The sequence below is a fragment of the Dermochelys coriacea genome, chromosome 1, assembly GCF_009764565.3.
Source record: "Dermochelys coriacea isolate rDerCor1 chromosome 1, rDerCor1.pri.v4, whole genome shotgun sequence".
In the NCBI taxonomy this organism is placed as follows: domain Eukaryota; kingdom Metazoa; phylum Chordata; order Testudines; family Dermochelyidae; genus Dermochelys; species Dermochelys coriacea.
The window spans coordinates 212,981,205-213,006,364 of record NC_050068.2 but is presented as its reverse complement, the minus strand read 5'-3'; the positions used below and the strand labels follow the sequence as shown (position 1 = coordinate 213,006,364).

The 25,160-nt window shown below is 44.6% G+C and overlaps 1 protein-coding gene across 4 annotated transcripts in view; it reads left to right on the top strand.

Annotated features, from left to right (window-relative positions):
* The window catches only part of LOC119841398 (ephrin type-B receptor 5), a 149,378-nt gene that overhangs the window by 122,478 nt on the left and 1,740 nt on the right, over positions 1-25,160 (top strand). For all 4 annotated transcript variants that reach the window (XM_038368810.2, XM_043513472.1, XM_043513477.1 and 1 more), the window contains exons 7-15: positions 13,734-13,858; positions 15,152-15,314; positions 16,268-16,382; positions 19,277-19,332; positions 19,447-19,566; positions 20,889-21,136; positions 22,186-22,401; positions 23,596-23,745; positions 23,890-24,083. In XM_038368810.2, coding sequence (XP_038224738.1) covers positions 13,734-13,858; positions 15,152-15,314; positions 16,268-16,382; positions 19,277-19,332; positions 19,447-19,566; positions 20,889-21,136; positions 22,186-22,401; positions 23,596-23,745; positions 23,890-24,083 — 1,387 coding nt within the window. The remainder of the gene's footprint in view (positions 1-13,733; positions 13,859-15,151; positions 15,315-16,267; positions 16,383-19,276; positions 19,333-19,446; positions 19,567-20,888; positions 21,137-22,185; positions 22,402-23,595; positions 23,746-23,889; positions 24,084-25,160) is intronic.

Genomic DNA, 25,160 nt, shown 5'->3' with positions numbered 1-25,160 from the left:
GAACATGTGGCAGGGTCATCTATATGACTTGGGGGGATTCCAGGTTTTTGAAAGGAAAAAACCTAGGGCACAAATTGCTTTCTGAGGTGCTGGAGGGTGTTAGGCATCTGGTGGGGGATTTTCTTCCCCATCTCTCCCATTATCAGGGAAGCAGTGATTAGCAGAGGTTATGTGGGATACCTGGCCCCTCAAAGAATGGCGCCACAAGTGGCTGCTTGGGTATTTTGTGCATCTGGCCCAGACACAGGGAGAGATGACTCCTGTGGGAAGGATGGTTCAAGGTGGTATCTCTGAACTCTGCTGGGGGAGAGCAGGTGGCACATTAACCTCCCAAATGATTTCCTCTGCTCTCCACCATTTCCCATCCCTGCCTCATTTGTGTGAGTCAGCAGTGGTGGAATCTAGTGTAACCTCTTCCTTCTGGCTCTGCCTTTGAATTACCAAGTCTCCTTTCATGCCTTCCTTTGCTCATGCCTGACTTGTTTGTCCTGTTCTGCAGCCCCCCTTTTCCTCTTGGCTGTGTGGGGGCTGGTCTCTCATGCTCCAGAAGGGTCTCAGGGGAGCAGCTGTCCTGACAGGCTCTTCTCCAGAGCTGCAGTGTGCACTGGATGGTTATTGTGGTTGTACTCTTCTCTTCCCCAAGATCATTAGCAATGAGCTTGAGATGAGCTGCCCTCAATTCATAGTGACAGCTCACACTAACGAGGCCTCTGTTCCTCTGCCACGTGGCCTGTCTCACTCCTGACCCCTCCCTTCAGCCCCCTTGGCAGCTTTTCACTTTAGCTTAGATTTTCTTTTTTTATTGTTACACACACAGATGGACTCTCAGCTCTTCCACTCCAAGAGAGATAGGGAAGCGGGTAGGGTGGAATGGATGGGAGGACATGGAGAGATGAGGAGCAAGAAGTTGGGGGACAGAATTTCTGAATGAAAGGGTGTAACACTCCTCTCCTCTCCATTGAATTAAGGGTAGACAGACAAAGAATTTTCAGCCCCAGCAACCTTTGTATCTTGTAACCTTTTGGCCCTGCACTAACCACAGGTTCTCTCACTCCCCTCTATGGCTGCATACATGGGTGCATATATTCTTCGCATCCACCCTTCCCTCTTCCACATGCCCAAGAAAACCTGAGGACAGTATTCTGTTCTTGGAACAATTTCTCTCCTGTACTCTCCTCCATTTAGCTGTATTTCCCTTTCCCTTGTTCTCTGTTTCCAAGACGACTGCCACTTTAAGAGTTTGTCTGCACCTAGTGGCTCACTGTCCCCTGCTCCATAGTTAGAGATGGGATCCCATGATTGCTACATCAGTCATTTCCATGGCAACCAATGATGATGTCCCATCTCTGGATGGCGGTTCATTTAAGGTAGGGCACAAGGGACTGACACAGAAAAGCTCTTCACACTTACATCCTTGCAGTATAATTTGACTTGATCTTTTCCAGCAAGCTGCTATCCCAAAACAGTTCAGAGAGTAAAATGGCATGCTTACTGGGATAACTAGGAGAGGGAGGAAAATATTCAGAGATAAGGCAAGATAGAAAAGTCATGTTCAGCTGAGGTTTGAGGTTTTAAGATGGATAGATAAAGAGGTGGAGGCCATTCCAGAAAACAGAAGCTGCAAAGGAGAAGGATCTTCTATGAATAGTGGTGCAGTTGTGTAGTGGGAAGGATTGGAGGCTGCCACATGGCAAGCAAAAAACCTGTAGAACCTATTGCCACAATATGTTATTGAGGCCAAGAGCTTCATAGGGTTAAAAAAAGGATTATTTATTTATATAGATTATACCATTTGAAGTTACAATATCTATCCTTATGCTTCAGGGCATAACTATCTCCATCTGAAAGTGGTCAGAAAGAAACTTTCCTGTGGATAGCTTATTCCAAAATTGTCCATTAGGGGGTTTCCTGCTCCTTCCTCTGAAGCCTCTGCTACTGCTCATTGTCAGAGACAGGATTCTGGACTAGATGGACCACTGCGCTGATCTAGACTGGCATTTCCTGTGTTGATAGAAAGTGGGGAAAGGGATAGAGAGATTGGCTGGAGCAAGTCCATGGAGTGTTTTAAAAGCAAGGAGAGTGTTTTTGTTTTTGTTTTAAACTGAATCCTGAAACAAAAGAGAGCTAATGAAGCAGTCTGAAGACGGAGATGATGTGGTCAGGCTGTACCTATGAGAAGACAGGCAACAGCATTCTGCCCATGCTGGAGTCAGAGCAATGGGACTTGGGGATGCCAGCCAGAGACATAGGAGCTGCAGTAATCATAGCAAGAGAATCTGAAGGGCTGGGTGAGGGTTTCAGCAGAGGCTGAGCTGAGGCAGTGACATTCAAGGGCACTGCTGCAGGGGGTCATTCAGCAGATTTTCAGGCTGATGGGCTGTATGAGGAGGAGAAGAAGACTTTAGAGTAAAGAATGATGCCAAAGTTACTGACTGTGAAATCAAATGGAAGTTCTTGGTTTAGCCAGGAAATGTACTAGAGGATGTTCCTCTTGCCCAGGAGAAGCACATCTGACTTAGCTGGTAGAAGGTGAGACAAAAACTACAAATTTTCTTAGTTAAAGCGGAAAGGGAACATGGAGACAGAGTGTATTGCAGGCTGTCAGAAGATATTTACAGATTAGTATAATCATCTTAAAGATGACAGATGAAGTGCAGTTCTGCTATGAAAATTGACTGGACACATGGATCGCAGGGCTCCATATTCATTGTCTCTCATTGATTGCAGATCAAAAGAGCTCATTTTAGAAGCACATTTTTTTTCCTAATTGTTAACTCTGAAAACTCAGCCTGGGCTCTGAGCATCAAGCTAGGTTGTTTTCTTCTCACACATCATCACCAGTAATAAAGATTCTGCAAGGCAAATTTTGCCCTCAGTGACAGTTGTCTCAGCTTAGGGTACATCTACACTACAGCACGAACAGCACAGCTACAGTTCTGCTGCAGCACTGTAGTGTACGCTTCCTACATCAACCGAAGGCATTTTTCTGTTGGTGTAGTAACAAGCTACTGCCTTGAGAGGCGGTAGCTAGACCAATAGAAGATTTCCCCCTTGGACTTAACTGTGTCTACAATGGGGATTAGCTCAACCTCACTACATTGCAGAGGTGCAAAATTTTTCACAGCCCTGAGAATATTGCTAGATCGACCTAAGTTTTTGATATAGACCAGGTCTCAGTTGTCTTCAGAGGGTTTAAAGAGGTATAACTGCCTGGAACTTAGTAAAAGATTCTGTGGATGACGCACAAGATGGAATATGCTCCAGTTCCCTCTCTCTGAGCTGTGTTGTCTCTGCAGGCTGAACAGAAAAAGAATGTGCCATATTTCACATTTCAGAGCACTTTGGATAAGGGCAAAGATACACTGCTCAAGAGGGTAGAAGTAGATGGAAAATAACAGAGAATGGAACCTAGTGGTATCCAAGGAGAAGTTTCTGCACAAAAGTGGAATGACAGCTAGGGACAAAAAGGGATGTTATTTGATAGGCAGGCACAGAACAGTAGAGTAGTAATAATAAATAAATATTTTGCCCTTCTAAAGCGCTGTCCATCCAAAGAACTTAAAGTGCAACATCCTGACAGGATCTGAGACCCCTGAATAGCTAGGGAAGTGACTCAGGGAGATGGATAGAACAATGTTGAAGCCTGCAGTGAAGGCCTGGAGGTCAACAAATAGGAACTGGTTAAGTGCACAGAGAAAAGTCATTTCTGTGCTGTGTCCAGACTGAAATCTGTTCAGGATAAAGATGTGTGAAAGGTACTTGGAGAAAAAACAGGTTCCTCATGCATTTTTCTGGGAGAGGGAAATTTAGTGATGGGATTGCTGGGAATGTAAGTCAAGGACAAAAGAGAGTTTGACAGTGATAGATTTGTGGAAAGTACTAGAGGAAAAAGACTTGTTGACAATGGCAATAATATAAGGAATTCATTTGGGGAGATAGGACCAAAATATAGAAGAGGGAACAGAGTCAAGAAAGAAGTGGTTTTCTCAAGGCACTTGGTGCTTCTGGAAGCTGCTGTGGAGAGAAGAAAGAGAGCATCAATGTAGAGGCCTGCACAGGGTGCATAGTCTCTATGACTGAAGGAGTCAGAGATGGAGAGGACTTCAAAGGAAAGAAGTTCAAAGGTGGCATCAACATGCATGTCATATCTCCAGTGACATTATATCAGAGAAGAAGAAACTGCTGAGTGTGGGAAAGTCATAGATCTGGGAGAGGAGGGAGTTATCAGATGTGTTAGACCACAGAGAATTTGAGAGGGCTGAAGAAAGAGAAGAGTTTGAAGGAGAGAATCAATTTGAATCCACCTGAGTTTTGTTGTGACAGCAATAACAGCTCCTCATTGGAGGGATGAGTCTGACCGAAGAGGGAAGTGAGAGGGGTGGGCTAGGTGGGAGTGGGAGGAGCAGAAAGCAGTCCAGGAGGGTGTCCTAGTTCTCCATGTTCATAGCCTTGTCTAGTTCTTTCATTTTCATGAAATTCAAAACTTAACTTATAGGCAAATCATCAATACATGCTAGATTTACTGCTCACTTGTGAGAGAGTTTAGTATCCTGAGAACCTAACAAATAGTTAACATTACTAACCAATTAAACATTTTAATTGATTTACTAATGTCTGTTCATCTCATCACTTACCAATTTATATGAATACTTTGACCTTCATGTCATTTCCCAATCACAACAAGAGAAACTCTAATGGTAACTAGATTTATTAACTGCCAATAAATGTGATTATTAGTACAGAATATTTCAGCTCAATGTATCAATTTTCAACATCTTTGTTACTCAGTATGCAGTTTTCTTAACACTACCATACTCAGTTTCAGTAAATCTTATCTGTGGGTCTTGGGAAACTACATTCATCGGTGGACAGTAAACAGACCAAAGCCAATGTTTTCAAAAGTATTAGGTTTTAGATGCCTCCATTTTTGGTTGCCCAATTTCAGGCACTTTGGGCTTGGCCTTCTGGCATGCTAACCACTGACAACTCTGAGAACTGAGAGGGCTCAGCAAAAAAATCTAAAAATCAGGGCTAAGTTGGCAAAAGTTGGGCACACAAAATCAGAGGCATCTTTTGCAAAATGTGGCTATTTTACTCTTAATTTATGTGAGCCCTTATGCTTGTTATAAGGGAATCCCCTTTTTTGTGGATTGATGTTAACAAAACACTGAGAACAGCAAAGGAATTACTTACCAATCAAATCCATAGAGCTAGTCCACAATCTTCAAAAGTGATTAACAAACTTGGATGCCTCAATTTTTGCATGCCCACCTTGAGACACTTTCAAAGGTCCTGATTTTCCAGAGGATGGATGTGCAGCGCTTCCTGAAAATCAGGACACCATTTAAGGTGTCTCAAGTTGGGCACCAAAAAGTCAAAGTACCCAGAGTCACTAATAGATCTGGAAAATCTTGGCCTCTGTCCTATGGCAGCTCTTTTTCAGGCCCAACAAACTTCCCTGGGGAATTGATTTATGTCTAGAGCAATTATTAATTATAGTTCATATTATTAATTGTCTCCACCAAATTAGAATACTGGCTCCAAATACAGATTCTAATATAAGGATAAAGACATGCTATCCCCTGAACGATGCTGTTTGCATGTTGATCTGGCCCCCACGAACACATCTCAGTGTCTTGGCTGTTCCAGCTGCGGTGTGGTGTTTTTTCAGGAAAACACTGTTGTTCATCCTTTGCAGATGCCCTATCGGGAAGAGCTTGTTTATTGAAGAGTCTTCTTTGCTTCTTGGAGATTTTTTGTTGATGTTAGTTGAAGTTCCTTGTACATAGGCACGAGTCTTTGTTGCTTCTGTCTTTCCCGATTGCTATGAAAACTCTAGGCCAGGCCTCTTTTGGGTAGAGTTATTTGAGCAATGTGTCAGGTTAGTGGTTCCACACTTTCTTGGAGTGTCTCATGTGCAAAATAAGGGGACAAGATTTTGACCATGACTAACTGCCTTTCTGTTGTGGTGGAGGTGTCTTTATCAAGCTTGTTGGCGGGCAGCATTGGTGCACAAACAATACTGGTAATTGAGAAATCTCTTTTCTTAAAACTTTTTTTCATATCTTCAGTTTAACTTGGTAAAATTTAATGCTGCATGAGATCTCATCAGTGTCAGTAGTTCATTTATATGAATGCCTTGAATGTCCATTTACAAATGACCTTCCCCCCCACCCCATACTTCTTGTGTATCTCCCACCAAAAGTCCACTCTCCTTTTATGCCTCTGCAGCCCGGCTTCCTCACATACCATTCCCAAGCCACAAGCATAAGGCCTATGTGTGCAATGAGGTGTGGTGAGGTAGAGGGACCCCAACAAGGGTCATAAAGTCTGTAGGGACGGTGTGACTCCTGACTAGCCTCATGAGTATCCCCTGGAAGGTCACGTGTTGACCCAGATGGAGTTGTATTACAGTGCACTTCCTAAGGTCTGTAGGTTCTCTTCCTAAGGTTCTTGGGAGCATTAGTGATTCTCCACTGCTGCAGACCTCAGGGAGTCAGGAGCAAAGGAGGAAGCACCATCTTTGTCCCCAGCTTCTTTCATTCCCCAATTCCTTGCTTTAACTATCTTTAAAACTAAGGACATTCTCATCCACAAAAAACATAGCAAAGACAAGGTAAGGTTGGAGGCACATGTCAGTGGTTTGAGTGGGTATTATTGTTCAGGAATAGTAGAGTTAAAAATAAAACAAAACAAAAATCTATCCATTATTAGAAAGCCAGGGAAAGTTGTTTTTCTCAAACAAGGCACCCAAGCTACCTTAACTCTGCTCCATTGTGATGCCATAAAAAACATTAAAAAAAAACTTACCATCTTCTCCATCCATAACAAAGAGCTTCACTTACCAATGACCACAAAAAACAGAATGCCTCAGTCTTACATATGTAGTGGTTGGGCTGCCTCATGGCTTCCTTTACTGCCAGATATGGTACATGTACAAGAATTTTCCATATACCTGATTAGACAAGTAGCATACTGAAGGCAATCATTTCCCACTCTTCATAAAAGGCCTGATCTTATGATATGTTATGGGCACCCATGATTTCAGGTGGCAGCCAATTAGGCAATTGTCATTAGACACAGAGATATCATGTCTCCATATATAAACCTCATGTGAAAAGAGCAAAAGTTAGAGGAGTGACAAACCATCACACTTAGTTTTGGAGACATGTATGCATGAAGTAAATTATAAAACCAATGTTCTGGGTGCACATTTTTGATAATCCATATACAAAGAAGGGAAGATGGTAGACTGGCTTTCCTGTGGAGGGAGAGTTAGTGTGGTGTGGAGGTAGAGTAGGGTCCTTATTTAAAAAGTACAGCCTTAAACTCTGCAGTCCCTGATTTTCTAACATTGGAGGGGTTATTTAACTAAATAATTCCTGATGGGAGCTCTGCATTCATTCTACTGATACATACCTGTGACCTTAACTTCACCTTAAGAAGTGGAAAGAACAGAAAGCTAAATACTTTTACTTGAATTTCCATCTTTGACAGGGTTGCTGGTCTAGTGGCTAAGGGGAAGCAGTAAATGTGATATATCTTGATTTTATTAAGACTTTTGACACTGTCCCTCATGACAGGTTTCAGAGTATCAGCCGTGTTAGTCTGTGTCTGCAAAAAGAAAAGGAGTACTTGTGGCACCTTAGAGACTAACAAATGTATTTGAGCATAAGCTTTCATGAGCTATAGCTCACTTCATTGGACATCCGATGAAGTGAGCTGTAGCTCACAAAAGCTTATGCTCAAATACATTTGTTAGTCTTTAAGGTGCCACAAGTACTCCTTTTCTTTTTGTCCCTCATGACATTCTCATAAGCAAATGTGGTCTAGATGAAAATACTATAAGGTGGGAGAGCAACTATTTGAAAGACGGTACTCAAAGTGTAGTTATCAATTGTTCACTCTCAAACTGGGAGGGCGTATCTAGTGGGGTTCCACAGGGGTACGTTCTGGGTCCAGCACTTTTCAATATTTTCATTAATGATTTGGATAATGGAATGGAGAGTATGCTTATAGAATCTGCGGATGAAACCAACCTGGGAGGGGTGGCTATCACTTTGGGGGACAGGATTAGAATTCAAAACAACTTTGACAAATTAGAAAATGAGTCTGAAGCCAACAAGATGAAATTCATTAAAGACATGGAAAATGCAACATTTTAGAAGGAAAAATCAAATGCACAGCTACAAAATAAAGAATAATTGGTGAGGTGGTAGTACTGCTGTAAAGGGTCTAGGGTTTATAGTGGATCACAATTGAATATGAGTCAACAATGTGATGCGGCTGCAAAAAAGACTAATATAATTCTGGAGTGTATTAACAGAAGTGTACTTTGTGAGACATGGGAGGTAATTTTTCTGCTCTATTTAGCACTGGCCAGGCCTTGGCTGGAGTACTATGTCCAATTCTGAACACCATATTTTAAGAAAGATGTGCACAAATAGGTGAAAGTCCAGAGAAGAGCAACAAAAATGATAAAAGGTTTAGAAAACCTAACCCTTGAGGAAAGGTTAAAAAACTGGGTATATTTCATCCTGAGAAAAGAAGACCGAGGGGGGACCTGATAACAATCTTCATATATGTTAAGGACTGTTATAAAGAGGACAGTGATCAATTGTTCTCCATGTCCTTGGAAGGTAGGATAAGAAGTAATGGGCTTAATCTGCAGAAAGAGAGATTTAAGTTAAAAATTAGGAAAAACTTTCTAACTATAAGGGTAGCTAAGGTCTAAAATAGGTTTCTAAGGGAGCTTGTGTTGTGGAGTCCCCATCACTGGAAGGTTTTAAGAACAAGTTGGACAAACACCTGTCAAGGATGGCCCAGGGTTTGCCTCAGCCCAGGGGGCTGGACTAGATGACCTCTTGAGGTCCCTTCTAGTCCTGTATTTCTATGATTCTTTTATGTCTCCTTTGCAGGTATTTTACAAGCTTTGTCCCTGAAATTTTGTTTATTAAATTTGGAACTCACTAGTGAAAGTCATGCTAATTTGAGTTACTTTATTGTTATTTTCATTAAAACTATTTTACTCTTTCATACTTCTTTGCCTTAAAATGTAGCTGCTCAGCTTCATTATGAAACATAATAGAAATGGGCATATAAAATACACTGGTGTATGTAAATGTTAAAATGTATGTACATTCAATCTAAAATACTGGTAAATATTGTTTATTTTGGGAGGCCTATAGTGTCCTCTTTGGGATGAGCTGGGTATGTCGGGGGGTTATAGTCTGATGGGTGATTGGGTGTTAGGAATGGAAAGCATATGGAGGTCCAGGATGGAAAGGTGAGGATCCATATCTAGTACCATGATTATTTCAGGACACTTATACAAAATTAGAAATAAAAAACAAGGGAATGGGCCTGAAACCTGGCCCTTAGAGGCAGTGGGGTGTGGAAAGGGGGGGTGGAGAGTGCACTTTTGGCTGTCCATGCAGTATGTGCCATCATAGGGCCAGTTATCAACCCTGCTGCTTTTCACAAGCATTAACATTCACATTACAAATAGTTTTAAAAGACCTATCGCTCTTTTTGCAGCAGTGGGGTGTTCTTGGTCAAATTCCAATCAAAGTAATTACATTCTACCTCCCTAAAATTCTTCTTGAAGCCATGTCTGCGTACAATGTTCTTCAGTTGTGTCCTAAAGTCTTGCATGGTGGTGGTGTGCACTATTAAACAGTTGTTTAGTTCTTTCCCAGATACCAGCATTTCACTGCAGATGAAGCAACTCCTTTTTGTACAAAACTGTGTTTAAAAGGAAAGTGCTATCATTCTGAGAATAAAAGGAACAGGAGAGATGTAAAATATTTTATTGTAACGCTTGGCTCACATTCTGCTTTCACTTACATTATTTGAACTGGTTCCTACTTGCCTGAGCTGGTTAAACTCCTTTGATTTGCTTCTTCCTGACTAATTTTATCTCATGGGATATGAAAAACAATTCTTTCATCTTGCTTGCGGGTGGGAAGGAAGAAGAGCCATTCTGTGGCTTTGCTTCTTTGCCAGATGTCCCTGATTTTCTCTACACCCATCCCAGGTGTTCACACGTTCGGGGACTGATCAGGAGTGTTTGTTTGGAATTTTCTGTCAGAATCATCTTCCAACAGAAAATGGCATTTTTGCAAAAACAAAATTTTCCATGAGGAAATTTTAGTTTTGCCAGAAAATTTGAATTTTCTGTTGAGAAATTCAAAATGATGTTGCCTTGCCTGCCCGGAGAACTCTTGTCGATTTCACTTTCCACCCCCAGGGAGAAAGTAAAATTGACAGGAGCCTTCCAGGCAGGCAGCTGGCACCTCAACACGTCCCATTTTGGTTCTCCTGAAATGGATGTTTCCTGGAAATTATTTCTCATAAAAAAAGCTATTTATTAATAATAATTATTATTATTATAACTGTTCATCCAGTTCAGGATGAAAAAAGGTTCAAAAATGCATAATTTTTTGAGAGTAAATTTCCATTTCAAGCCAGCTCTACGAATCAGTGCCTACAGACCTCCATGTTCTTGCTTCTCTGCTTAGAGAGGTAATTTCTAGAGGAGCTATTTAGTATGTCCTCAGTTCAGCAGCACACTTAAGTGTGTGCCTGGCGTTCAGCACGTCAGTACACATGTTCACTTGGTGTATTTGAACGGGGCCTATAACTCGGTGATGCAGTTAAAAGCAAGGGAATATGATGGTCAGACAAATCAGTCTAATTTTTTTGGTGTATTATTTTTGAAATAGCTTTTTCCACATCCTCTGTCACTAGGTTGCCTCCCTCATTCAGTAAGGGGCCCACACTTTCCTTGACTTTCTTCTTGTTTCTAACATACCTGAAGAAACCCTTCTTGTTACTCTTAACATCTCTTGCTAGCTGCAACTCCAAGTGTGATTTGGCCTTCCTGATTTCACTCCTGTATGTCCAAGCAATATTTTTATACTCTTCCCTGGTCATTTGTCCAATCTTCCACTTCTTGTAAGCTTCTTTTTTGTGTTTAAGATCAGCAAGGATTTCACTGTTAAGCCAAGCTGGTCGCCTGTCATATTTACTATTCTTTCTACACATCGGGATGGTTTGTCCCTGAAACCTCAGTAAGGATTCTTTAAAATACAGCCAACTCTCCTGGACTCCTTTCCCCCTCATGTTATTCTCCCAGGAGATCCTGTCCATCAGTTCCCTGAGGGAGTCAAAGTCTGCTTTTCTGAAGTCCAGGGTCCGTATTCTGCTGTTCTCTTTTCTTCACTGTGTCAGGATCCTGAACTTGACCATCTCATGGTCACGGCCTCCCAAGTTCCCATCCAGTTTTGCTTCCCTACTAATTCTTCCCGGTTTGTGAGCAGCAGATCAAGAAGAGCTCTGCCCCTAGTTGGTTCCTCCAGGACTTGTACCAGGAAGTTGTCTCCAACACTCTCCAAAAACTTCCTGGATTGTCTGTGCACTGCTGTATTGCTCTCCCAGCAGATATCAGAGTGATTGAAGTCACCCATGAGAACCAGGGCCTTAATAAATCTTAATAAATCATGAGATTTTTAAAAATAATGAAAATAGTATTTCTCTTATTTGCTTTCTGGCTTGTGAGCTTTTAGGGGTCATGTTTTCAAGCATTTCTCCCAACCCTGAGGGGTGATCACTTGCTGTTTAAAATAAATGAATGCTGAGATTCTCACATCATCATGTCACCTTCCAGAGCTGAGGATTTAAGAAAAGACTCACGATCAGATCACGAGAGTTGGTGACACAGAATAAATAATGTACCAGACTGTCCCACCCCAAAGAGATAGAGGCTCTGTATTTATCCCCAGAGTGAGTGCAGTGCTGGGATCACCCCGACAGCATGCCTCCTGACCTGAGCTGGAGGGGCCAAAGCAAAGTTCATGTTGAAAGGTCCATTCAGTCCTGGGCCTCTGTGCCAGAATGGCCAACAAAGGGGCTGATTAGTTTCAGGGATAGCAGAGGTTTTGCCATTTGGGCACCTGTCCCAGAAGACACTGGACTGAGACCCAAATGAGAACAACTTTCATTCTTTACTGACCTAGGGTGGGATTGGAACCAGTGACCTAGGAAAGGCTCCAACCCTGTCCCCAAGTCCCCAGACTCATCAAACTTCCTCAGCTCCTGGCTTGCAACTGGTGACCTAGAGGTGAAAGACCCCATATCTTCTTCCCAGTTGCTCCAACTATCCAAGCCTGTTCTCCACACCACCTAGCTCTGATTTATGTGCATATGCAGTGATGTCACACAGGCCCCAGGAAAGCCATGCTCCTAGGGAAAGGAATAGGCCTAGCATCATCCCCACTTTATAATTTTGGTGGCAGAGGCACAGAGATGCTAAGTGACTTGCCCAAGGCAACATACTGCAGCAACAGCAGAGCAAAGGTCTCCTGACTCCAAGTTTTGTTTCTTATTCACTGCACTACTCTTCCTTCCCTCTGCTCACTGAATAATCCATGTTGCACTTTATCACTCCCTCATGACTGACTGAAATTTCCTGGCTTCATTCACTGGCTCTAGTGGCAGGGGAGGTGACTTTCCCCACCTCCATCCTGACACATACAGCCTGCCACTTTCTAGAGAAGGTTAGAAAAGAGCTGGGCCAGGTGTTCTTTGGGTCACATCCTTCATCTCCAGTGATTCATCTGATATGACTGTTGTTAAGGGAGTGTAATCTAGAGGCACCAGGAGTCAGAGTGCCTGGGTTCTGCTTCTGGCTTTGTCACTCTCACTCTTTGCCTTGGGCAAGTCATTCAATCCCTTGCCTCAGTTGCCCCATCAGTGCAGTACAACAAATAAAACTGACCTACCCCACAGGAGAGTGGTAGGGGGCTTAATTATTTTTTTTAAAAACGCCTTTGAAATCTGCTGATGAAAGGTATTGAAGGAGTCTAAATTACTACTCTGGCATTGTGGTGGGGCTCAGAGCTCTGGAGAAGGTAGCATCAGTGGCACTGAACACTTTGATCATTGAAGAGCCTATGTCCTCTTATATAAAAGTTGGGGTTTTAACACCAGTGTCCTGGCCAAAATCCATTTTGGGGCATTTCATTCTGCTGACCTAAATTCCCTGGGATAAGGGATTCTTCTTCACTTCTTGTCTTAAGGTGTTGCACATGGTTGCTGTGCGCTGTTAACAAACTGCCATATTTCTGTAGTGGGTTGGTGGTGGTCCCCCCTCTGGGTCTGTGGAAAGCCACTTCACCTCATGACTTCCCCGTGTGTCGCCCACTGTTGGAGAATTAGCAGGGCCACATATAGCCTGGGGCTCTGGCCTGCAGTCAGGGCAGAGTAGCAAACACAGTTAGGAGCCCAAGCTCTTAGTCATGGCAGGACAGCAAGAGTCAGCTCTGGCCAGTCCTCAGCTCCGCAGGGGCCCATGGCAGTCTCCCAGCTTGGGAGCAGGCTGGAGGCGTCTGATTCCTTCAGCAGCTGCAGCCCAACTGAGCTCCCAGACCCTCCTTTTATACTTCCTGGCTCCATCCACCAGGGCTCAGTGAGTGGTCCCTCCTCCTCTGGGTCCATGGGAGACCACTCTGCCTCACTACACTACCCAAGAGGTGACTAATTTCAGTGAAATGAAATTGCCCCTGGATGTCTTTCGGTATATTTGTAAAGAACTGTGGGATCCGTCGTGATGAGACTCCAGAGAAAAGTAAGAAGGGGCTGAAGCCCACACTGTCACCTCAAATTAAATTATATCTTCTGAACAAGCTTTTCTCCTTACAATCTCTTCCTCCTCCTTTCTGTCTTGTTTCTAGTCCCCTCTGCAGTTCCTATGATGCATCAGGTGAGTCGCACTGCCAACAGCATCACATTGTCCTGGCCACAGCCAGACCAGCCCAATGGAGTCATCCTGGACTACCTGCTACGCTATTTCGACAAGGTGAGTGGAGGGTAATGGAAAAGAGACTGCCCTACTATGAGCATTAGTGGGGGAACATGGAGAAGGGAAAGGGAAATCTCTCTAGATTGGGGATACAGCTGAGAACTGAGGTGAGCAAGGGGAAGGAGGGTACTTCCACTGCGAAGAAAGGGGAATCTGTGGCAAAAACTGGGATTGGAAATGTATTGTTCATCCAATATTTTCTCTTTTGTTTTTCCCAGACTGATAGAATCAGACGGTGTGGACCAGTAGAGGGGAGAACTCTAGTTGAGTTCATCCCTGGGATTAAATTAGATCTTTCGGAAGAGTTTAGGGATGCCAGATGCAAAGATGATAAAAGGAACTGGAGTTCCAGAAATGATATATCCTTGAGGAGATGGGCTCATTTTCAGGAGGAACACTCCCATTATGCCCTCACAGAGGGAAATCCCATGGGGCATACTGGCATCTCCTGCCAAGGCTGGATAGAAATCTCTCTGTACCTGTAAAAAACCCTTTGCGGATTAATGCTAGGAACTGTCCTTTGCCACTCAGACTCAGTTGGCACTGGGTCCTGCTCTGCTTGGGTGTGTGCTACAAGAGTTTGGAATATGGGATGGTGCCAACTCACACCTGCCATTCATTAGGCAGCATGTTGATCCATTATAGGCTGGCAGATGGGACACAATAATTGTTTTCCACCCACATCAGTCATAACTCCTAACTGGAGGTTGGTGGTTGCAGAGCAAGATGTCTGGAGGAGAGTTCAAGCCACCTCTTGTTCCTCATCTCTGCTCTTCCACTGGAACACATTGCACAGTTGTTTAGTACAGGTCCTTCCTCTAGTTATAAGGGTGTCTTGTAAATGGTAGTGCCAATTCCAGCAGGTTGTCCTATGGAGCACTACATATGCTGTTGCAATGGATTCTGGAAAGGGAGTGGCTGAGTTTGGTGGGCATAGGAGGTAATGTTCCAGGACAAATTGGGAGATTATTGAGACGAATAGCATCTCACCAGGGCCCCCATAGGAAGATACACCACCCATCCATGTCCTAGCTCCTTACATTCATCTTCCTCACTCTTGCCCAAATCACACTTTTCCTTTTCCTTTACTACTGACTTCCTTTAAGGTCAGGAATGAGGGGCATTGGCAGAGCTGGGTGGGGAACCTAGGACTGGAGTACTGGGGGGGAGGGGGCTGCAGGGCAAGATCGAGAGGCATTGTACAGGGAACCTAGGATTATTTGCTGAAGAGTTTCATCTGTAGGTGGGGTCTCACATTTGTCATCTCCTCTGATTGGCATTGGCTTGCAGGCGGAAGATGAGGATAACTCATTCACCATAACCAGTGAGACCAACATGGCCACCATCTCAAATCTGAGCCCAGGCAAGATCTATGCCTTCCAGGTGCGAGCCAGGACAGCTGTGGGTTACGGGCCATATAGTGGCAAGATGTATTTCCAGACCCTGGTGGGAGGTGAGTGATGCACTTGCATGCACTCTCGAACTGGTACCTGCACACAAACACTCACACCTCTCATGCTCACACATGCCTATACACATGCCCAATAGCTCATGCTCCCAAACCCCCTCGCCCTTGCACTCCTATTTACATAATACACTTGTATCCAACTCTTTTTCATGCTTGAAGACCCACACAGGCCGACACAGGCCTTCACAGGTGCATGTATGCATAGGATCACAAACCCATATGATCACCCACACAAACTTCATGTGCCTGTGTGCAATCTCGAGCATACCTGTTACTCAGGCTTTTGGTACAGTCCCTCTACATCCTCAGTCCCTTGCACTCTCGTGCAAATGCCCATCAGGACTGGAGTGTGTTAGCAGCGCTAGCTGTAGGGGAGCCCAGTACTGCATTGCAAGGGGATCACAGTTCATGCAGACCGGTCACAGTTCAGTGCTCTGCAATGGTCTAGTGGAAATCAGGCCCCAGAGCATCCAGACAAAACCTGCTTTTTGGCAGGTTCAGCCTCCATTCATGGAGGGAGCAGTGTATCACCTGTGACAGCTCTGGGCATGGATCAAAGGAGCTGGATCAGGGCAACCTCTTTATACATCTCTCCTGCGAGTTGAAGGAAAGGGAGAGGTTGGCCCTGGGAACCAAGGTGCCAGATGGATTACACTCAGGTGGCTGCTCAGGAGTGAGTGGATCCAGGCAAGCGGGGAGCAGGGGAGGCAGAAGGGGATAAGGGGGGCTGTGGGATTTCCAGGGGGAGGCGGGGAGGCATTGGAGACAGAGAGATTGAAAGGGGAAATGGAAGAGTTAATTGGAGAGTGTTGTGGTATCAGGGTTTGACTGTGAGATCTAGGGGATGCTGGAATAGTTCTCTGGGTGGATCCTGGCTGAACTCGTAGGAGATTATGACAGCCCTTGTCCTCTGTATGTATGTGTCTCTCCCTTGCCAGGTGAGCGCTCGGAAATGGTTCAGGACCGGCTGCCACTTATCGTGGGCTCAGCACTCGGTGGTCTGGCCTTCTTGGTAATTGCTGCCATTGCCATCCTTGCCATCATCTTCAAGAGGTGAATTCCCTCCCCTTCTCATGCCCAGCACCTGCACCCCAGCCAGTGGAGCCCCCCCCCCCACCTAAACCCACCCCTCTGGAAACCTAGTTCCACTGTACATTCATCCAAACCCCCATGAGCTCCCATCTTGCTCTGCATCTCCCTCAGGGGGATCCTACCCCACTGCTCCTAATTGAGGACCAAATCCATTGGAAATACTCCCATTGATGTCACTGGGAATTGGATGGGCCTCAAGCGAAAACAAAAGGGAAGCTTAAAACTATTGACCACAAGGTGTTTGCCTGCAGCACAGTAAAGAATGGACTTGTAGATTAAAATTTCAGGCCAACAAACTCTAGGGAATGAAGAAATCTAGTGAATAAAAACTGATGGGAGGAAGTATTAAAATCTGCTGATGTAGAAGGTGCCTGGGGAGTCTGAAAATACCCTCTAATTAAGATCCTAGGAATTATAGCTCATCTGAAAAACAAGAATACAAGGAGTGCAGCCCACGTGGCTCCAGGAAAGACTGATTCAAAGATAATAAGGTAGGTTTAAAGAAAGCACTGTAGAAAAAGAGAAGTCAAATAAACAATTTGCAGGGAAAAGAGAAGAGTAGCATAAACCAAAGCACAACAGAAAAACAAGAACACCCCCTAAGGTCTGACAATGAATGATGAGGTCCTTTTGAAAGATAAAAACAAGAACCGATCAACATCCCCATCCTCAAACTCGCCCCATCTCTGAACCCTTAGACCGTCTATATGTGTTCTCTGTGTCTCTGCTCCACCCTACCCCCCTGCATTCTGCAAAAAGGAACCTTTTAGCCTTTCCTCTCATGTATATGGAGCAAAATCTAGGGTTTGTTTTTTGCTCTTCTCTTTCCCTTTTTAATATTTGTTTTCCTTTTTCATGTACATTTTTTTCTTTTTATTTTTTTCTGGGGAGGAAAGAATGAAAAAATACAAATGTTGTTATATTTCTGTTATAGTCTCCTGTTGTAACGTTGGACTGTTAAAACTATAATTTCCTGTTACGGTTGGAAATATGTGATGATATGTGCACAACTCAATAAAGCATATATATTTTTTTTACAAAAAGCAGAATGAATTAATACTAGCCAAAGCTGGGGATGAGGAGGGGACTAAAAGCATTCTGTAAATACATCTGTGGGAGAAGAAATACCATAGACAAAGAAGGCCCACTTACCAATGAGAGAATGGATGAAATTAATGATGACACTGAAATGGCTGAGATATCCTACTCCTTTTTATTTTAAATCTGCTTTCAATAAGAAAAATAAGTTTCGACATTTAGTAAATAAGGAAAACCTTACAAAATAGCTATTAAAATGATTAGGTTTATATTTAGAAAATTTAAATACATTATAAATATATATTACACTTGGAAACATTAACACATATTTTCTTGTCAGTATGCAATGTAGGGTTTTAAGGGAATTCTGCAGATAAATTTATTTTTGAAAAATTATGAGAACCAGGAGAGGTATCAGAGGACTTGGGGGAGAATGCAAATGTAGTGCTGACCTTCAAAACAATAAAAATCGGGGAATGATGCTGGCAATCATCACCCTGTAATGCCAGTTTCTGTCCATGATAAAATAACTGAGCAGATCTTAAGAGAAAAATCACTCACTGAAGTTGTGAAGGTTTAACAGAGTCCTGAGAAAAAAGCTTTGTTTATGAATAATGCAGGGTGCCACACGAGCCTGATGGTTGTTATTTTTTAGAATTACAGAATTAGTGGATGGTAGTTGTAGATATGTTGTAGTCTGGACACTAATAAAGCAATTAAACCCTGTGTTTCATGAAATCGTATCTCAAATTCCAGTTGGATTGGATAGAAACAGTCATATAGATTGAAAACTGGCTTAAAAACTGTAACCAGAGGATGATGATAAGCACAAAAGCATTGAGTTGTTAGGTATCTGTGTGTTGAAATGCCACAGGTCTTGGTTTGGGGCCTGATCTTATTTAATCTGATCTAGAAGAAGTTGTCATATAAATGAAATACACAGATGATACTAAATTAGAAGGAGCTGTGAATACCTGTGAGTACAGAGAAGTATTATAAAGTAATATAAAGTAAAGAGAGGTTAGAAATATGGGCAGAAAAATAAGAAAACAAGATTCAACTTGGAAAGTTTATCTAGAATGGCTGGAGAATGACCTGAGACATACATAATGAATGGGAGGAAGAAGCTTGCAAAGAGACAACAGAGGCTGGAAATTAGATACGTCTTTGCAATATGATATGACAGCAATAAAGACTATTGCGATTTTGAGCTGTATGCACAAAGGCATCATATCGTGGAACAGGGTGGCCCTGTCTGTATGATCTCTGTGTTCAGTTTGGGGTATCACACTACCAGAAAGATGTGTCAAGGTGGTCACAGTTCAGACAAGAGCAACAGAAATGATACGGAGGGGCTGTCTTATGGGGAGAATTGAAAAGAACTAAATCTGTATAGCTGGAGTAAGAACAACATAAGGGGAGAACAACATAGCTGATGAGTATAAAAAACACAGAAGGAAAGGAATTATTTAGGATGGTACTAAGAAGAATAACCTGTAGTGATGGAATGAAATTAAAAAAGTTTAGCCAGCATATTGGGAAAACCTTCCCAGATAATTGTATTCAGCTATGGAATACAGTCCCAGGGGGACTGGTGGAAGTCCCAACCTTTTGCATGTTTGAAACTTGACTGGATACAGCAATGGTAGATATGCTGTAGGGATCAACCCTGCATTGGCCATCAGCAGATGGTGGGGACCTTACTAAGTCTCTTCCATCCTGGACTTCTGTGCTTCTTTGATTCTGACCTCACACTGGGAAGCCTGGGAGACCCTTTCCTGCCTGCTTTGATTTCCCCTTTTCTTTGTATCCCACAGTAAGAGGCGAGAGACCCCATATACAGACCGTCTGCAGCAGTACATCAGCACGCGGGGTAAGTGTTCACCAGGGGTAGGTGGCAGGGAGAGTCTCTTCAGGGCTCACTCACATCTCTTCCTCCCTGGGGCTTGGCTGTGATCATGGTTGGGCTGTCTCTTCTTCCTCGTAGGGCTTGGGGTGAAGTATTACATTGACCCTTCGACCTACGAGGACCCCAATGAGGCTATTCGGGAATTTGCCAAGGAGATTGATGTGTCCTTTGTCAAGATTGAGGAGGTCATTGGATCAGGTATGCAGGGAGAATGGCAAACCCCGCTCTATGGCCGATAGCTTTGCAACCCCTGATGTGACTCAATCCTGACCCACATCTCTGCTAGCCCCCATTGAGAATCAACCCCTGCCCTACTTCCTGGAACAATATCAGTGCAGCTAGCTTGCATCCTGACCAGAAGGTACCTTAACTTTAATCCCTAGCTTGGTCCAAAGCTGTGTCTAAAGCAGCATTGAAAAGGCCACCCCCAAATCCTTGGTTGACCCCCTACTCTGTTTCAAACCTTAAAACACATCCTAATTCAAATTGGAGCTTTGACCATGAATTTTGTGCTAACCCAAAGCCTAACACTAAACTGGGAGGAGTGGTAGGGATATGATACAGAGGGACCTAGACAAATTAGAGGATTCGGCCAAAAGAAATCTGATGCGGCTCAACAAGGACAAGTGCAGAGTCCTGCACTTAGGAAGGAAGAATCCCATGCACTGCTTCAGACTAGGGACTGAGTGACTAGGCAGCAGTTCTGCAGAAAAGGACCTAGGGGTTACAGTGGATGAGAAGCTGGATATGGGTCAACAGTGTGCCCTTATTGCCTAATGGCATTTTGGCTAATGGCATTTTGGCCTTTATAAATAGGAACATTGCCATCAGATCGAGGGACGTGATTATTTCCCTCTATTCAGCATTGGTGAGGCCTCATCTGGAGTACTGTGTCCAGTTTTGGGCCCCACACTACAAGAAGGATGTGGAAAAATTGGAAAAAGTCCAGCGGAGGGCAACAAAAATGATTAGGGGGCTGGAGCACATGACTTAGGAGAAGAGGCTGAGGGAACTGGGATTATTTAGTCTGCAGAAGAGAAGAATGAGGGGGGATTTGATAGCTGCTTTCAACTACCTGACGGGGTTCCAAAGAAGATAGATCTAGACTGTTCTCAGTGGTAGCAGATGATAGAACAAGGAGTAATGGTCTCAAGTTGCAGTGGGGGAGGTTTAGGTTGGATATTAGGATAAACTTTTTCACTAGGAGGGTGGTGAAGCACTGGAATGCGTTACCTAGGGAGGTGGTGGAATCTCCTTCCTTAGAGGTTTTCAAGGTCAGGCTTGACAAAGCCCTGGCTGGGATGATTTAGTTGGGGATTAGATACTGCTTTGAGTAGGGGTTTGGACTAGATGACCTCCTGAGGTCCCTTCCAACCCTGATATTCTATGATTCTAACCACTACCCTGGTCCTTGTTGGTCCCTGGGATCTTAACAGTAGACTGTTTATCTAGTCTATCCCTCACTAGGATCTCATATTTCCCCATCTCATGCTAGCTGTGTTTTCTTCCTCCCCTGGCAGGAGAGTTTGGAGAGGTGTGCTTCGGGCGCCTGAAACCCCCGGGGAAGAGGGAGTACACAGTGGCCATCAAGACTCTGAAGTCAGGTTACACAGATGAGCAGCGACGGGAATTTCTGAGTGAGGCCAGCATCATGGGGCAGTTTGAGCACCCCAATGTCATCCACCTGGAGGGTGTGGTCACCAAGAGCCGACCCGTCATGATCGTCACGGAGTTCATGGAGAACGGCTCACTGGATTCCTTCCTGAGGGTATCCCAAGCTGGACTCTGCTCCACCCACCCGCACCTCTTTGTCACTGTCAGCTCCATCATTTAATCTCTCCATCCTCTTCTTCTCTATATCTGTCAAATCTCTAGGCCAGTTCACTGGAGGTGTGATGGAGATAATGATGAGACACTGAATGGATCTCTCTGGGGCCAATGTGTCGAGAATCTTCCATCACTGGCCAGGTCACCCAGTGGGAGATGGGTAGTCTGTTCCACAGTCCAATACAAACTCACTGATGAGAAATATTTCCTGATATCCAGGCTAAAATGCTCCACTCTGCTTCCTGTCCTGCAGTTAGTATTAGCCCTATCCCCCGAGGCCTCCTTAGGGATGTGGTTTTCAAGCTGTGCATCATAGGGCACTTTTAGATGGTCCATGTAGCTTCCTATTGACCAAATGGTGGCACTTCTGCATTCAAGCAGTAAAGCTTCCTGCTAATTATAGCCTATTTTAGGGCTCTTAGAATTTTCAGAGGTTTTTTTTGATCAACTAAATTAAAATAGAACTGCAGATGGATTTCTCTGCTCCTTGTGAGCTGCTTCATCTCTTTCTTCTCATGATAATTCAACCATGGACAGATTTGCAGGTGACACTACAATTGGAAGGTTATACAGCACATAGAACCAAATTAGAGACCTGAAAGATCAAAGCAGAGAGGGCTGCAGGTCGCTCTTTTTTCGTGTAGCCTGGTCATCTAGCTGCTACAGAGATGATGGAGGATCAGGAGTTGGAGGCTAGGAGAGAAAGTGTCCCCAAGATTAGATGTATCTTCAGAAGTGGGTCTCCAATATGAAAGTGTTTGCGATCTATTGCCCTAAACACCCCTCTCCTTCCTTGGTGTTTACACTTGTATGATACCTGTAGGTGGTTCTGTCTCTCCCAAATTTGGCTGAACATAGATATATTTAGTTCTTTTAACTAACTTCATAATCCCTCCTGCTCCAATCCCTCATTGTTGCTTTTCTCTGCTGGCTGTAATTCCTATGTCCACTGAGGCCTGAGTCTTCTGGGTGTGTCTCTTTTGTCTGCAGCAACGAGAAGGACAGTTCAGCATGCTGCAGCTGGTGGGGATGCAGCGGGGGATCGCAGCTGGCATGCGTTACCTCTCGGACATGAACTATGTCCACCGTGACTTGGCTGCCCGTAACATCCTGGTCAACAGCAACCTGGTGTGCAAGGTGTCTGACTTTGGTTTGTCCCGCTTCCTGGAAGATGATGCCTCAAACCCCACCTATACTGGGGCCCTGGTGAGTTACTGGTGGGGAAACTGGGCTTATACTATGACTGCCCTGCACAGGCCTGTCCTCCACTCACTATTAATTCTTTATACAAGTCTTGTTTGTGCTCCTCTTACCTATAGAACAGACAGTAGCCTGGGGACAAGATACCAGGAAAGGGGTACAGCATCTTCCACCCTGAGTGTACCTCTTCCAGCTCAGCCTCAGATAGAAAAGACTGGAGGGATTGGGAATGGAGTATAGAACCTTTCACCTTGAGGTCATCAGTTTTAACCTAACCTCAGTCAGATAGTGACTGACAACTGCAGCCATGTAATCAGCTGTACAAAATGAGCTGGTGAGCTCAGAACATTGCCATGTGGGGTAAGGGTGCACATTCCAAACCTGATCAACTACAGTAGGCAATAGTTTGCTCCTGTGCTGGCCAGCTCAGCAGAGAGGCTGAGCACTGAGGAGCCACAGAGACTGAACTCCTCTCCTGCCTCTGGGATGCATGGGGTAAGTACTATGCCCAAAATACCTGCCAAAAAACCTTGTACAGCACCTATGAGCAATACCTAAACCAACCATTACATATGTAGAGCTCAGACACCCCCTGGGCTCCCTGCAAGAGAGTGGGACTGGAACCAGGGGACTGCAGCCATCATCCTGTGTGCAGGGCTCAGAGGAGGATCCACTAGTTGGGTGGTGCGATGGGGATCAGATTAGTGTGCTTTGAGCAAGAGCCAGCAGCTGAGTGGCTTTGAATATTTTGTTAGTTGGGGAGAATCAGGCCAGAAGAGAAAGGGATGAAAAGCTGATCAAGTACATTTGTCTCTGGTGTTGGACGCTGGGATTTTCAAAGGAGTCTAAGGACTTCAGGTGCCTGACTCCTATTGAACATCAGTTCAATAGGATTTGGGCACCTTCGACACCAGTGAAAAATCCAACCATAAGGGTTAAATTTCATTAGACAATTGGATTTTCAGCAATCAAAGGTTGGATTCTGCTCTTATCCATGCCATGGGACAAGGTGGGGATCTGAGCATGACTAATTTAACCCCAAAACAACCAACAAAATATCATTGTTCTGCACTGGCACCACATTCTCTGGGCTGGGCTGGGTGCTGGGATCTGGGCTCAGCCATTCAATGAAGTCTGTTCCTTGGATTCTCCATGCCTCACAAGCGCTCTGCTTTCTCTTTCTTTCCCTCTGCTCTTCAGGGTGGCAAGATCCCCATCCGCTGGACTGCTCCCGAAGCCATCCAATACCGCAAGTTCACATCCTCCAGCGATGTCTGGAGCTATGGCATCGTCATGTGGGAGGTGATGTCATATGGCGAGAGGCCTTACTGGGACATGTCTAATCAGGATGTAAGTTCTGGTTGGGCAGGAATGTATGTGTCTCTCTGCTGTCACTGATGTCCCTCCTGAAGGTGGAACAGGCCCAGATACATCTCAATGGCTGAACTAGTGTTTCTCAGGTCTTATCGTGGCACGTTTCTTCCTTTGCTGTAGGTAATTAATGCTATTGACCAGGACTATCGCCTGCCACCACCCCCAGACTGCCCCACTGTCTTGCACCTTCTCATGCTTGACTGCTGGCAGAAGGAGCGGGTTCAGAGACCCAAATTCGAGCAGATAGTCAGTGCTCTGGACAAGATGATCCGCAAGCCATCTGCACTTAAAGCCACCGGCACAGGGAGCAGCAGGTGAGATGGGCCATGGGCAAAAGGCAGGTGAGGTGTGGCTGGGGTGCTAGGCTAGGACCATGAGCAGAAGAAGCGGGGGAGATCTGAGACTGGGATCAATTATGAATCAAAAAGGGCATATATGTGTGTGTGTGTGAAGATGGAACCAGTGCCTGGTGCACTTTACAAATGGGATTAGGGGTGATCTTGGTGATGGGAGTATGGGGGCTGAGTGTAAGGGGAGAGGAATCTCTGTGGCAGGGCAGCCAGTGTTAGGGGTGAGCATGAAATGGGGGACCTTGCCGATGAAGGGAGGGGAATGCCTGTGGTGGGTACTTCGGGGATTAGGGGTGAACAGAGGAAGGAGGACCCAGAGTGTGGAGAAAAGGAAATCTTTTCTTAAATTTGGAATTAGAAATGTGTCTCACATACGATATTTTCCCATCTGCATTTCCCAGCCTGTTGGAACCAGATGCAGGAGGTCAGCAGAGGGGATGTCTCTGGGGATAGATGCAGCCAGGATTAGATGGCTCCAGAGTGGATGACGGAAACACGTCCTGCTGTCCTGGAGGGATTTTCCCGTGGGTTTTAAACCTCGGCCCAGCACAGCACAGTGCAAGGCTGGGGGAGGGGAGAAGTGCGTGCTTGTGCTCAGTTTATTAAACACCAATATATAAAGAGACTTTTAGCCTTGGGACAGATTTCAAAAGGCAGGAAAAGCAGCAAATCTCATTTGTATACCGTGGTTTCTTTAGCCTTTGGCTGCTGCTTAGTCCTGTTCCCTTTGATGAAGGAAAGTGTTGGAGCCTAAAAGAGCCACTCTATATGCATGAGATAGCTGCTAACTGGCTGTTCTAAGGGGAGTAGCTCAGAGAGGGAGAGCTAGGCCACAACTGGGGAGACATAGGGAGTGACTTCACCAGCCCCATCTCCCCAGTCTTGGAAAGCCGCCCCAGCTCCAAGGGATCTTCACCCAAACAGTGAGGCAAGATCCAGCAAGTGCCGGAGAGTCTGGGGCAACTGGGGATGCTTGTCCAGAGGAATTCATGATGGAGCGCGATTAGGGCGGGACTGTCACCTGTTCAGCAGGGTGAGTTG